General features: G+C 46.2%; 1 protein-coding gene across 3 annotated transcripts in view; it reads right to left on the reverse strand.

Moving 5' to 3' along the window:
• Window positions 1-1422: 1422 nt before the first annotated feature.
• The window catches only part of SPOCD1 (SPOC domain containing 1), a 33867-nt gene continuing 19562 nt past the window's right edge, over window positions 1423-15727 (reverse strand). For 2 of the 3 annotated variants that reach the window (XM_037882036.2, XM_043532377.1), the window contains 8 exons: window positions 15556-15672; window positions 14364-14489; window positions 13237-13354; window positions 12477-12621; window positions 11087-11240; window positions 6697-6786; window positions 5531-5717; window positions 1423-3548 (listed from right to left, as the gene is read on the reverse strand). In XM_037882036.2, coding sequence (XP_037737964.2) covers window positions 2491-3548; window positions 5531-5717; window positions 6697-6786; window positions 11087-11240; window positions 12477-12621; window positions 13237-13354; window positions 14364-14489; window positions 15556-15672 — 1995 coding nt within the window. In that variant the 3' untranslated portion in view covers window positions 1423-2490. Of the gene's footprint in view, window positions 3549-5158; window positions 5229-5530; window positions 5718-6696; window positions 6787-11086; window positions 11241-12476; window positions 12622-13236; window positions 13355-14363; window positions 14490-15555; window positions 15673-15727 lie in introns of all 3 variants that reach the window. The other variant, XM_043532378.1, reaches the window with a different exon arrangement.

Below are 15727 nucleotides of genomic sequence, written 5' to 3' on the forward strand. Positions count from 1 at the left end.
AAGCCAATGAGAGTCTTTCCATTCACCAAAATGGGCTTTGCATCAGGCCCACACAATGCAAGTGTGACTATGGGGCACTAATGCCATAGAAACAACAAAGCTAACCTGGACCCACTGCTGACTGTAGGTGCTTATGCTATCCAACTGGGGCAATTACTAACAGCTGAATTCTCAGCCCAGACCCAGTCTTCACAGCGGAGCTTTCCATTGGGACCTGCTGCCTGCAACTATCCCAACAGCAGTTGTGTTGTTCTGTTTACAGCTGTTGCTTGTTCTTTTGTTTTTTTATCTTAATATCCGACCTTGATGTCATGGAGATGATTCAGAAGCAAACAGAGAGAGGGAATAGCAGTGACAAAGGCCTGGAGACATTATCAGAGGGGTTTAGGAAAGACTAAAAAAAGAACTGAGTAGCTTGTCTGCACAATGACTAAGGGGAGAGGTGATAACAGTCTACAAGTGTTTGAGAGTCTGAACACCACAGGGCAAGAGGTTAGTTAATATGGAATGGAGGAGGATGACTGGGAAGAAAAAGGAGGATAAACTGAGGCTAAATATCAGGGGAAAAATTCCTCCAAGTCATGGACAGGGTGAAACCTCCCCCCCCCGCTTCAGAGAGGCTAGTCCGCCCTCCCAGCCCCGCATGGCCAGACTCCCCCCAGCTGCCCCGTGGCGGGAGCCCTGAGCCCCTCCCCTTGACGGGCAGAGGAGCCCCAGCCCAGCTGCCTGAGCTGCCAGGCCCCAGCCGCGCCGGTCAGCCCGAGCTATCCCTGGCCGTCCCAGCCCCTGGCCGCCAGCCTGACACCTGGGCCACCAGCCGGCCTGAGCCCTAGGCCGCTGGCTGGAGCTGAGCCCCTGCCGGCTTCAGGGGAGAGGGGGAGAGAGGGCGGGGCCTCGGGGCAGAGCCATGGCCTGGGTTAGGGGAGGCTTAGCCTCCCCTGGCCTGTGATACCTGCCGCCCATGCTTCAAGTCAAACAGTAAGAGTGTGCCAGGTATGGGAGAGACGAGGTGGGTGAGGTAATATCTTTTACTGGACCAACTTCTGCTGGAGAAAGTGACAAGCTTTCACCCACCTTGTCTTTCTAATATAACGGGACCAATATGACTGCAAAGAACAATGTCAGGCATGAGGATAGCTGCTGAGTCCTGCTTTCTGACCCTGGATTAGGTGCTAGCACCCTGCACTGACATGCAAAGCTCTTTATTCTTCTGTCTAACCCTGGGCTTCATCTGTTTCTGTTAGCACAGTTATCTAAACAAAAATCTTTGTCTATATGGGACAATAAAACCATGCTAAAACAATGCTATCTACAAACTGTGCTGGGAAACGGCCATCTGTCAGAAATCCATCCTGACAATTGTTTTCAAACCTAGTTGTAACCAGCTCTGCTCCGAATTTGCCCAGAACCTCTCAATGACAGTGCTCTGCGACTCTTTTAAAAAATAACTGCTAAAGAATCTTTATTTTTCTTACTCTGAACATTTTTAAACAGTGCAAGTTCCATAACATAAAAATAGAACAACCGACCATGGTTGCTACGATTCAGATTGCAAGTCACACATGCATCCAGCCTCCATTTGAACTCAAGTCTCAAGTGTTACTGTGCAGTGCTGGTTCCTGGTCAAAGAACAAATACAATATTTTAAAAAACCTGTCATGGTGTGGTGTAAAATAACAGCACCTACATCACAGGTGCCTCTCACAACCAGCACCCATTTTTTTGGAAAATCTGGATTCTTACATCGTGCACCAAACTTTTCTAAAAATACCGTAAGTATTGTAAATAGACAAAACATTTTTTGCCATTTCTGGTGAAGGTAACACCAGTAACACCTCAACAGCAGGTCCCTTTCCACCAGTGGGAGAAACTACTTATGCTCGGTGTAATTGTAAAATAGTCACCTTAAAACCTTTAGTACACGGAAAAGCTCCAAACACCACCAGGACTGGGTGGAATTAAAAAAAAAAAAACAACTTCTTTCAGTAGCACGTTATTTCTCAGTAAGCCTCAGATCTGCCCCCTCACACACACACACCTTTCCTTGCGCACAGTACTTCCTTGTCGCTCCCCTCCCCCCCCCCCCCCCGCCCCAAGTGCACAGGGAAATGGCCAAAAGTTCCTTTTCAAAGGCCACACAAAGCAGAGTGACCAGAAAACAGTTTACATTGAGTCATTGTAACACTTGCCCTGCTTCTCCCATTCTGATCAATATCTGGCGTCTGCATGTGGCTGCTGACGTATTTAGAGCACTGCTCATTATTCCTCTGTTCCCAGGGTACGTGAAATAATTCTGTAAGCCTTCTTTCCATATGGGCATGTTTCAACCTATCCACAACTCTCAAAAGTTAGTGGGAGGCCCTTTTAAATTCCAGAGGTTGATGCTTTCAAGATGAGTTGCAAACTCTTTATGATTATGCTGCTTTCATGTTGGGAGTAGACAACTGTACAAATGATTCTCTGTGGAGCTCCCTAGAGGGCATGGAGTAATTAACAACCAGAAGGGGGATATACTGGTCCACAAAAGGGAGGAAGGGTCAACTGAGACTGGGGATACACACCACTTTCTTGCTGGACGGGTGGAAATGCGGATCCTCCAACAATCTGAGTTTCCCCGGGTGCGGCTGCCTGTAGGACTGCAGAAAGATCTAATGAAGGAAGTGAAAATAGAGTCTGGTTCTGAATTTGTGAATTCAACTGCACCAGTGCCTCCAGATGCTGGATCAGAGACAATGCTTCCTCCACAGGAACAGCTGGACTGGAGTCTCCAGTTGCAGCATGATTTTGGAGGTCAGAGGTAGCAGAAGGTTCATGGGAAACAAGATGGGGCACAGATGGCACCTGAGAAACTCCACCAGAAGATGTAACTCCAGGATAAAATATACCTGATAACTGCTGAATACCTAACATGTTGGCATCGAGGGCCACATTGCCACCACATTCATGGGAGCATAAGGAGCATGAAGACAATGGTCCGTGATTCCAGTTCTGTGATGCGGCTGGTCCTGCATCAGCGAGGTATGTCTCCGTATGTCCCCCAGTCATATTGTGCTGCCTTCCCAATGATTCCTGAGCCATGCTGTAGGACTGCCCTACCATCCAGGAGAAGTTGCTAAGTGAATGGAAAGCACAATCCTGCATGGATTGGTCAGTTTCCTCCTTTCTGTTTTGGCAGTGTGAAGAAGATACTGCATGGCATGTCCCTCCATTTACGACTTCACCCACTGCCGTATTGAGAGCGAACATATTATTGTTTGTAAGGGGTTCCTGGCTGTGAGAAACTGCTGGAGGATACTCGTTCCTAGACAGCCGCTTACCTGTGAATGCCCTGGACGGTACCTGTTGAAATGGTTCAGCCAGTTTGGTGCTCCCAGAACTGTCCAAAGGAGGGGAAAAGCATTTGGTCACAAGGTTATTTTTAAAAGTCACTGTCTTTCTTTTTGTTTCCCTTAAGAGGCCGGGCCCCGTGCTACTTGTAGAGGGATCGCCTGAGACTTTCTTTGGCAGAATCAGTCCCAGCAACAAGCAAGAGTGATTTGCATCAAGACCTATTAAAACAAACGAAAAAGGTGGTGTTAAAGGAAGATTTTTCCACAATTTATGCTGGAATCTTCCTAACTTTGGGCCAAATCCTTCGGTACTGTCTCACTCTTTATTGAATACTTATTGAGGCAAAACTCTCCCTGAGACAAATCCTAAATTTCTTCCTCTGATAGTCATTGGCCACTGTCGAAAGACAGGATACAGGGCTAGATGGACTATTGGTCTGATCCAGTCTGGCCGTTCTTATGTTCCTATGGAAGATTTGCCTGAGTAAGGACTGAGTAAAAATATAAATAAGGATCACAGGTTTTCATGCAATTTTTTTAACCCCATTCACATTTTCTGCATTACATTGAGATTTAATTTTTATTCTTCACCCACAGCTCAGCAATTGTATTCAATGGTTAGAGCCAAATTTTAAAAGGGGCATTAACTTGGCCTCTGAAATTGTGCCTGCAATTTTGGGCAGGCTTGTTTTTACACACAGATTTTTCACACCAACGTCTCGGGCCTGCAAAAGAGTGGATTTGTGCATGCGGCGCTCCAGTTACATGCCCAAATCACGTAGTTCACAATCTGCAGTCGAGCAATGCAAATCCAAGTTTTTGCCCGCACACAATAACACGCATGTGCAAACACTTTTGTGCACAAAACTGCAGGCCCAACTTTAGAGACCGCTGTAGAAAAATCTGCCCTTATTTTTTTGCCCATCTAGGTTGAAAGGAGAATTAAAAGAGTTTAAAATATATATTGCTCTCAAAGGTGAATTATATATTTCTTTCTCAAATGACACACTGACACGAATCACATAAACGCACTTGAAATCAGTGAGTATACTTCAGTTCTGTTTGCAAATAGGTCAGTCTGACCATTCTGTGACGGGTGGCTGACCACAGCTAAACACCAAGGCAATTTTACTAAGGATGACCTGCAATTTTCAACCATCATGGTTTGTAGCTGGGTATCTGATTCTCCCTGTATTGTGCGATGGCTGAAAAAGGTACAGCCCGTTTCAAACGGCCCAGGAGACATTACAGTCTCTTGGTCTTGTCCTATCTTGATGGCAGAGCTCTGGACTGTCCCAGATTAGGAACACAAAGATAACACGATTTATAATTAAAACTATCTGCTTCTCCGTGATGACTGAGTTCCCACTTGTCTGGGAGGTGAGACAGATGCCAGGTCAATCACCGATGGATTGTGCTGCATCTCAGAGGTGATTCTGCCAATGATTACTGGAAAATGTAATCAGCTTCCAGGCTGGGTTCAAGTGTGCACTGAGTGCAATTACCTGATATGGAGATGATGTGATGCTACATCATGTGACGGAGGTAGGACAGGGATTAGCTGCAGCTCTGAGAAATGACATTTCACATGATGAGTAGCTGGGTGGGAACACACTATTATGTGACAAGGGGTTACATGAGTTTACATCCTGATGTGCTGCAAGCAAGCACCAGCCATTTCATTAGTTATATGTGGTAGTTACCTCAGGTCATGTGACACGAAGCTGGGCAGGGAAAGAAAATGTCGTAGGAATTAGGACAGTGTGGGATTACTGGGCTTGATTTGCCTTTCATTTACTCTCATTTTATACTGCTGTCAATCCATTTACCTCAAAGGAGTTACTCCTGATTTACACTGTCACAAGGAGAAGCAGATCCACTGGCTCTCTGCCGTTTCATCTGTGGTAACAGAGGGTTATAGATGTCCATGCATCACAAGATGCAACTACCCATATTTTAAGTGCCTTTTTCCATAGTAAAGGGCATGCAAGTGCCCAACCCTATTTTTCAAATCTGCTTTTCACTGAGAAATAAATAGAGCCCCTTGCTTTCTGACACCCGGTAAAGCTGTGGATTATATTATACTGAATTATTTATAGCACTGGAACCTGTGATCCTCAATCTGAAGGCAGCAAGTTATTTCCCTGAGCCTCTCTGGGGTACACACCAGAAAGGGAAGCCAGCTTGTTTAAAATCCATACCTGGGCCACCAAGTGGATGGAATTTGGCAGGTACTGGCTGGAAGGCTGGCAGCGGTACCATGAACATTTCCATCTCGTTGCTGTCCACAATGCCGTATCTCTGTTTGTTGTTCAAATACGAATACAGCATGTTGTAAATTCTGAAGTCTTTGGTCATGGCAGGGCAGAATCGTATCATGCTCATCTCCTAAACAAACACAGGGAGAAGGAGACTGTGTGGATTGTCTGAAAACACAGTGCTGCTAACACTGTTCACCTAGCAGTAAAGAAGTACTACAAAAAAAGACTGAAAAACGGAAGGCATCTAGGAACTTGTTTGCATGTCAGAAGGGCTCAAGCTTAATCCCATTTGTGGGGAGGGGGCGCTCCCATTCTTTATGTGCTTCACTCACTGCATTTTGGCAAGATGAAGAGCGTTCACCTCACACACAACCTACAAAACATACTTTGGTGCACGTAAACAATCTGGCGGACTCTACATTCTATATGGAGATCACAAGAGTATGAACAAATTCAGGAGAGAGAGAGAGAAAAACACAGACAGAGATCTTGCCTACAATACGGTAAAGACAATTTTTACCTGCACATGGTACATCCCTGAACTGTATCAGGACAGTTGACACCATTGGGCCTGATCCAAAGCTCAATGAAGTCAGTGGAAAGACTTCCAATCACTTCAGTGGACTTTGGAGTAAGCCTTTAGAAGTCTTCCATCCATGTCACACATTTATGCATAGCCACAATCCTTGAACCCAGTGTTGTTGCCAGTCCACTGAACCTCTGAAGATTAGGGCCAACATACTATTCACTTTTACTTGCCACTTAAAAGGACAGAATGTTTCAGTTGATCCAAAATATCATTCTATGCAACCATTAAAATTGTCCCTGCTGGTATCATAACTATGTGGGAAAGTGCAACCCTTTGTTGGCATGCTTTCAAACATGTAAAGGTGACAGCCATTTTAGCTGCATGAATGCAGGCTGCTTCTGGTGTCCAGCAGCTGAGTTCTCCTGTGATAAAAGGTTTAAGGGTTATTATTGCACTAACTCAGTTCTTCTGACATCTTGGACCACAGGCTGAAGGAACTAGGATATGCTTAAAAGTCAGCTTAGTACATGACAAATCATCCTCAACACTTGAAAACAAGAACCTTTTGAAAGGATACCTTGGCTTCAGCTGGCCATATGCTCTCTAAATAATCCCAGACGTCTTCCGGGAGAATACAGCCCCTCGACTGAATCAGCTCCGGTAACGCCTGCACAAATCAGAAGGACAAAAATATAGATTACCCACCTTTTCATAACTGGTGTTCTTCGAGATGTGTTGCTCATGTGCATTCCATTCTAGGTGTGTACTCACCCACCTGCACAGTCGTCAGAGACTTTTGCCTTAGCGGAACCCATAAGGTTGGCTGTGGCACCCTCTGGAGTGCAGCGCTCATGCGTCGGTATATCAGGCCCTGCCGGCCCTACGCCCTCTCAGTTCCTTCTTGCCAGCAACTCCGTCAGAGGGGCAGGAGGGCCGGTAATGGAATGGATGTGAGCAACACATCTCGAAGAACAAGAGTTACGAAAAGGTGAGTAACCGTTTTTTCTTCTTCGGGTGCTTGCTCATGTCAATCCCATTCTAGGTGACTCACAAGCAGTATCCCTGGAGGTGGGATCAGAGTTCACAGTCATGCAGCTTGCAGCACTGCTCTACCAAAGGCAGCGTCATCTCGAGCTTGTTGGGTAAGCGCATAGTGAGACGTGAACGTGTGAATGGATGACCAGGTAGTGGCCTTGCAGATATTCTGAATGGGCACTTGGGCTAGGAAGGCTGCCGCCGAGGCTTACGCTCTAGTTAAGTGAGCGGTGATAATCACTGGCACCTTCGCCTGATCATAGCAGAAATGGATGCAAGATGTGATCCAAGGCGAAATTCTCTGGGCTGACAACGGACAACCTTTCATCCTATCTGCCACTGCGACAAACAACTGCATCGACTTGTGAAATGGCTTGGTCCTCTCGATGTAGAAGGCTAGCGCTCTCCTGACGTCCAGGAAGTACAACCTATGCTCCTCCTCAGACTTATGAGGTTTTGGACAGAAGACTGGCAAGAATATGTCCCTGCCCAGGTGGTTTCCCAATTACACATGAGCAGGAGGCCAGGTGTGGCCACACCTGGACCTTGTCCTTGAAGAATATGGTATACGGTGGTTCCAAGGTGAGCACCCTAATCTCGGAAACCCTCCATGCAGAAGTTATTGCCACCAAGAACGATACCTTTCAGGAGAGAAGAAGAAGAGAGCAGGACGCCAAGGGCTCGAAGGGGGTTTCCATGAGCCACGTAAGCACCAGATTAAGGTCCCATGGAGGGACAGGATCCCGGGCTTAAGGGTAGAGTTGTTCCAGACCCTTCAGGAACTGGTGAAAGGCTGATATAGCGGCCAAGTGGACCGTAATAGATGAAAAGGACAACCCCTGAAGTGTAAAATGCTAGAGGTAGTCCAGAATCAGCTGCAGCGAGGCCTGCACAGGCCCAACCCCTCGGGTTGAAGGCCGCACGTAAAACGTTTCCATTCGGCCAGATAGGTGGCCCTACTGAAGGGCTTCCTGCTTCCCAGCAGGACCTGCTGGACTCGGGCCGAGCACTCCTGCTCCACAGAACTCAGCCATGGAGCAACCAAGCTGTCAGGTGCAGCGCTGCCAGGTTCAGGTGCAAGAGCCTGCTGTGATTCTGTGACAGGAGATCCGGTCAGTGGGGCAGCAGCATCGGGGCCAACACGTCCAGGAGCACGCTGAACCAATGCTGGCGAGGCCAAGCCGGGACATTTAGTATGACCTCGGCCCTGTCCTGCCTGACCTTCATGAGGACCCTGTGGAGCAACTGGGGGGAAAGCGTATATCAGTGTGATTGCAGAGCCATTGGCCATTATCTTTGAAAACTCATGGCGATCGGGGGAAGTCCCAGACGACTGCAAAAAGGCTAATGTAGTGCCCATCTTTAAAAAAGGGAAGGAGGAGGATCCGGGGAACTACACGCCAGTCAGCCTCCCCTCAGTCCCTGGAAAAATCATGGAGCAGGTTCTCAAGGAATCAATTCTGAAGCACTTAGAGGAGAGGAAAGTGATCAGGAACAGTCAGCATGGATTCACCAAGGGCAAGTCATGCCTGACTAATCTAATTGCCTTCTATGATAAGATAACTGGTTCTGTGGATGAAGGGAAAGCAGTGGATGTGTTGTTCCTTGACTTTAGCAAAGCTTTTGACACTGTCTCCCACAGTATTCTTGCCAGCAAGTTAAAGAAGTATGGGCTGGATGAATGGACTATAAGGAGGATAGAAAGCTGGCTAGATTGTCGGGCTCAAAGGGTAGTGATCAATGGCTCCATGTCTAGGTGGCAGCTGGTATCAAGTGGAGTGCCCCAAGGGTCGGTCCTGGGGCCAGTTTTGTTCAATATCTTCATAAATAATCTGGAGGATGGTGTGGATTGCACCCTCAGCAAGTTTGCAGATGACACTAAACTGGGAGGAGAGGTAGATACGCTGGAGGGCAGGGATAGGATACAGAGGGACCTAGACAAATTGGAGGATTGGGCCAAAAGAAATCTGATGAGGTTCAACAAGGACAAGTGCAGAGTCCTGCACTTAGGACGGAAGAATCCAATGCACCACTACAGACTAGGGACCGAATGGCTAGGCAGCAGTTCTGCAGAAAAGGACCTAGGGGTGACAGTGGACGAGAAGCTGGATATGAGTCAACAGTGTGTCCTTGTTGCCAAGAAGGCCAATGGCATTTTGGGATGTATAAGTAGGGGCACTACCAGCAGATCGAGGGACGTGATCGTTCCCCTCTATTCGACATTGGGGAGGCCTCATCTGGAGTACTGTGTCCAGTTTTGGGCCCCACACTACAAGAAGGATGTGGAAAAATTGGAAAGAGTCCAGCGGAGGGCAACAGAAATGATTAGGGGACTGGAACACATGAGTTATGAGGAGAGGCTGAGGGAACTGGGGATGTTTAGTCTACGGAAGAGAAGAATGAGGGGGGATTTGATAGCTGCTTTCAACTACCTGAAAGGGGGTTCCAAAGAGGATGGATCTAGACTGTTCTCAGTGGTAGCAGATGACAGAACAAGGAGTAATGGACTCAAGTTGCAGTGGGGGAGATTTAGGTTGGATATTAGGAAAAACTTTTTCACTAGGAGGGTGGTTATGGAATGCGTTACCTAGGCAGGTGGTGGAATCTCCTTCCTTAGAAGTTTTTAAGGTCAGGCTTGACAAAGCCCTGGCTGGGATGATTTAATTGGGGATCGGCCCTGCTTTGAGCAGGGGGTTGGACTTGATGACCTCCTGAGGTCCCTTCCAAGCCTGATATTCTATGATTCTATGATCAGAGCCCCCAGCCATGGAAGCAGAAAGGCGTCCAACAGGGAGTCCCTGTCGAACCCCTGGAACAAGCAGAAATGGTGGCACTTCCTGTTCTGGTGAGTCGTGAACAGATCCACCTGGGGAGATCCCCACTTCTGGAAGATCTTGTCTCAGGGTGGAGAAGATTCTGCTGCTGACCACTTGCGAAGCAAGGGAGAGAGGCACGCCAACTGACCACCACGAGAGGCAAGAAGGAACTGAGAGGGTGTAGGGATGGCGCCGCCTGATATACCAACACATGAGCACGGCACTCCAGAGGATGCTACAGCCGACCCTACGGATACCGCTAAGGCAAAAGTCTCCGATGACTGTGCACCTGGGTGCGCACACGCCTAGAATGGAATTGACATGAGCAAGCACTCAAAGAAGAATTATTACTTATTATTTGATATTCTGCAGACTTCCTTAAGACCTACTCAGACAATCCCCTACTGAGATCATTATTCGTTAGTAGTAATCTTTTTCACCTTTATAAAGGCCATCACCCAAGTATCTGGGCACACTTTGCATGGTTTAGAACAGAAACAAATAACGGAAAGTGAACCCTTTTAAACCAATTTGTGCTTTCTGAGAGATTCCTTTTAATCTCAGAAAATATAAGGAACAGTCCTGCACTGGTGCCCTGAGCAATGGACTAGTTGGTATAACTGGTCTTCTCCACTTTTAGTTCCTATGATTCTGCCATTCTATAGCAGTTCCTGCTTGTACATGTGAAAACTCAGTTCAAAGTCCATAGTCTCATATCCATGGGAGTTCAACTGGAGTTGAGCATAAAAACCCACAAATCACTGCAAGTCCTCTAGGCACCTAGCTAATCCTATGACATCTCAGAAATGTTTCCCCTTTCCTATTGTCCCATCCACAGGCCAAATGCTGAGGTCCTTACTAATCAGTTCTTACTCAGGCAAATTCCAATTGGTTTCAGTGAGAGTTTGCATGAGGAACAAATGAGTAGTAACTTCATAAGGGCCACAGGACTTGGGTCTATCATATGAAAACACATGATATAACTTGATGTAAGAATCTGAGCTTTGATGCCTTGTCTGTGGAATGCCACATGAAACGTGTGGTGTTTTATTAAATATACAGTCTTGTTGATATAGACAGTCCCTCCCGTAATGTAAAAGAAAACAAGGGTCATACTTGAATGAGGTAAGTGCCATAGCCTGAAACAGGATATGCTTTTGCCACAAACTGTTTAATGCTGAACATCTGAATGAATCCTTCCCACAGCACAGTGTCCTCGACTCGCTTCTGTAGCCTTGGATTCTTCTTGAGGACGCCGGTTGAGGCAGGCCTAAAACATAATAAGTATTATATAGTGGAGTCATTCCTATAGGTCTGGATACTCCATATGCTTTGATTGTGCTATTCTTTTATTTCTTGAGTAACTCCACCTCTTTTCCTGCACATTTTGCACTTTAAAGGAGGGGAAAGGAGGTTGCCACCTGGTCTTTTTTGTTACCTTTGTTGTACCTTGTAACATGTAAGTCGGGGGTACAGAACATCCATCTCTCCTCCCTGTATAAGGGATTGACAATGGCTCCTGCTCCAGCCCATCTCCTTTTAGAAGGGGCCACACATGGAAACCCAAAGGACAGGACTTGGGGATAACAGTGAGGATGGGTAACAGATATGAATTCCATTTTCCAGACCTCTCTCTCCCCCACCCCTTTCCATCACCACATGATGCAAAACAGTCATGTAGGGGCATAACATTTGCTGTACTAGATCAGACAACTGGTCCATCTAGTCCAGCATCCTGCTTCTGGCACAGATCAATACCTGGGGCTTCTAAGTAAGATAAACCCCACCTGTAGTATGTTATATCTCCCTGGGGTGAGGCTGGGCACCAGTCTTGTCTCAGAGCTCCCTTCCTGGACTACAGTTTTGCTATGGGGTTGCCCTGAGGTCTGGAGCACAGCCCCCCAGCTGTGCTACTCAGGGCATCTGCGCCATTATTGGGGGCTTGTGGGGGGGGATTTAAGGTAGTCCAAACAAAAAAGGCAGTAAACTTCCACAGCCCACAAAAGGCAGAGTCCAGGGCCTTCAGAAAGCAAAAGGGAGAGGGGAGGAGAAGGGGAAAGAGAGAGAAGAACCAGCCTGTCTCCCTTCTGAGAGGACCTGGACACCCAAGGCTCTCAAGCAGTTTTCCCAGTCAGTAACCCTGGCTGAACTCTGAGTTCCAGCCCTATTCCTTCAAAATGAACTCCCAAACTGAGCTGGGATCCTCCCTTTTAAGAAACCACCCATCCATAGGCTTGACAAGTCTTCTAGTTGGGTCTGATTATGCCCAGAGGAGCTCTTTACCCTCTTCTATGACTGAGGTAGGGATCTGTCCACCAAATCACCCCACTCCTGTAATGCAACTCGCCAGTTTATGCCAAGGAGCTTTGGTTTCGACTCCTTAGACTGCAGAATTACAGAAGTTCTCAGTCCTTTTTAAAAACCGTGTGTGGACCGTGGAGAATATACAGGCCACATGTTAAAACAAAAAGCACAACAGTAAGATAAAATACATTCCCACAAAGACCTGTCTTTCTCCAGATGTTTTCTCTCTTTGTCTGAATTGACACTGCTTGAATGTAATCTTCTGGAGCTGTCTTCTGCCTTCTTCTTTGAGGTTGATTTGCTCTGCGGTGGGTTAAAACCTCTCTCACCATCAGGAGCCATCCTTCCTGTAAAGTCAGAAAAAACACTTATGTTTCTGTACATTCTGATCACAAAGAAAGAACACTGCTCTAATACAATGTGGATTTCCATTTCTATGAGAAGTTCTGAAATATAAAAACAGAAATAATCTCAGAATTGACACTTTTTACTGTGTTATGGCCAAAGATAACATTTGACCCGGCTGCCAGCAAGTGTAAGGTCCTAGCTATACTGCCCTTGTTTACATTCCATAAACTCATCCATGCTGCCTAGATCTGGCTTGAAAAGGGCTGGGACTAGCCGTAAGGAATAAAGCTCCAGCCCAAGCATGAGTCCTGCTGACTTCTCTCAAGCTCTCCCCACTTTCTTTGCCTGTGTATATCAACATTTTTACAATTTATGGATCATGAGAGTGACAGACAAATAACACTAGCTTGAACCAGGCATCATCTGAGGCTGGTAATGTACAAACCACCAATACACCTCATTCCTCAACAATTGCTAATTCGGTCCTGGGCCTCTTGAACAATTCTGTCAAGTTGTGTGATGGATTTGTGACATGGAGAAAGGTTATGTAGGACAGAATTTGAACTCATATGTCTAAGGCTAACCAACCAAATCCCTTCTCCCAGCTTACTTACCTGTACAGATAAGGCAGTCTAGGTCCAGTAAGTGACTCCTGTGCTGGTCTGTGGTGTCTCTTTTGGACTCTGCAGCGGGCTGGGAAATACGTTTCTTGTCCATACATAGAACTGATCCCTACATGGAATGTATGACAGTTAGTAGCATACACGTTGAACTTCATTCACACGGAGCTAACCTGCGCTCCCGAATCAGCCTTATAGGAAGTGGTGGCTGAGTATCTATTCACACCCTCCTCATTCACCTGCTGGTGTCACCCACGCTCCCTAGAAGAAAGACATGGGGGAGTTCCCACTCTCCCCCAGGGAAATGCTGTTTTCCAGATTCCATCTTTCAAAGAGGCCTATGGTCATCAAACAGCAATCGGGGTGGCTCCCCCTTCTGTTAGTAGTCAACTATCAGTTAACCATAACCTCTTGCTGAAGTGATGGAGACACAGTGTCAACACACAACATCCATTGCCTTTATAATAAACCAGAACAGCACAACACACTTATACAAAAAGAGCCTCTGATCTCAAGATGGCTCATAGAGCTATTGAAACCCTCTAGAAAAGCCAAACTTTTGATGAATTCTTACCCTTATACTAATGAAGGACTGATATCAGGGACCCTTCTTTTTGTTCTATGTTTGTACAGTGCCTAACACAATGGGGTTCATGACTAGGGCTCCTAGGCACCACAATAATACAAATAATAATTATAATACTACACCAGAACACATCATAGTGCAGAAAAGCAGTATGCAAATTTCCTTATCTCAGCAATGACCTGAAGGCCCCCTGTATTCTACTCCAGAGCTTCTCTTGATCCCTCCCCATAGACTGCACAGTACATTTTCAGCAGGAAAATGTCCACTATGGCCTAGAACAAAATCATCAAACTTGTTTTCATTGTGACTTTATCAAGAGTTGAACTGAACACTGCAGAGATGGAAGCCTGACATTAATCCACTATACCAGCTGGCCCACCACTCCCATCAACCCACTCCTCAGAAACTCATCTGCACTAAGATTCAGACACCAGCTGGTTTTAAGCACCTACATATTTCCCTTGAATCTTTCCTCATACCTTCACATAAAAGACCCTTGCTGAGTCTGTTTGATCAAACATGGACACCTACTCACATATAGGTCTTCCAAAGTAAAGTCCTCATCCACCTCTCTGTGTATCTCTATTTCTCCTTTGTGGGTCAGTTTTGTGGGGCAACGCCTTGGTGGTTCTCGCTCCTGTTTCTCTATCATCTCCAGCACCTGGAAAAAATCACATTGTAGTACACAGAGACCCAAGCAGACATCTCTTGGACAAGGACTCGCTCAGGAAAACAAACATCATAAGGAATCAACACAGGCAAAAGCCAAAATGGAAAAGCAAACCGTGGATTTAAAGAGAAGGGGTTTTAAAGATAAAGTCCTTCTCTTAGTGAAACAACAGCAAGGAATTCTAGCTATCCACAAGATAAATACAGCAGCAGTACATGCCTCCACCAATAATGTGTATCAAACCTGACTTGGAGACCATCCCAAGGCTGAGAAGGAAACTCAGTATCCATGGACAGTTCAGTTCTTGGCTTCCATGAAAAGACTGGTCAACAAGGCTGCTATTTAGTATCAATAAGGATGCTAGTTTTTGTGATGTGGTCCCCTTCCCATTAGGAACAGGACAGAGACCATCAGATTCATCTCCTGCAGGTAACCAACCAGCTGTCTGATTTAACAACTTTCAATCAATACCAGCCTGAGCTGCATTTGAACTAGTGACATAGAGGCAAAAAGCTCTGGGCCCCATTGCCTATCCCCTGGGCCATCCCATTCTCAATACAGTCATCCATCTAATCTGCATCAGGAAATGCAAAAGCGTGACACTGTTAACTACTCCTCCTCTATTAAGAGGGGAAAATCATTGCTTTGTAAACATAAGCCCCACAGTGTCATAGAAAGAGGGAGGCAAGGAAGCCAATTGCCTCTCTTTTCTATTGTATTGGTAAGGAAAGAGCGTTGCACCCTTTTCTAAGTTTTGTTTTATAAAAGCTTTAGAAGACTCCAAAATATAAACCAATCAAGAAGAGGCAAAGCAAAAGTGCAATTAAAGCACCAAGCCTGTTAGCTATCCTTCTCCCTATTTTTAAAAAATCTAAATCATACTCAGACCCCTTAAGCAATAAAGGGTGCCATTTTCATAATGTAATTACTTTGGTTTAGATCACCACTGTGTCTTCAACAGAAGAACAAGGTCCAGCAAAGGCATCACAAAGAAGCCGTTGGGAAAAGGGGATGACACTGCATTTATCCCTCTCTCAGCTGCACTGGGATGACTTACATGTTTGCTCTCCTTAGCTCTCCACTCTGCCAACTCCTTTGGTGCCATCTCCAGTGAATTCATTTGAACAAGACACTGTGGGGAAACCTCTCCAAGAACCACCTGGTGGAAGAGGAGCTGAAAGAACAAAAGGAGGATAAGCAGCCCTTGGAAGAACAATGACCACAAGGGA

The sequence above is a fragment of the Chelonia mydas genome, chromosome 19 (genome assembly GCF_015237465.2).
Source record: "Chelonia mydas isolate rCheMyd1 chromosome 19, rCheMyd1.pri.v2, whole genome shotgun sequence".
NCBI lineage: Eukaryota > Metazoa > Chordata > Testudines > Cheloniidae > Chelonia > Chelonia mydas.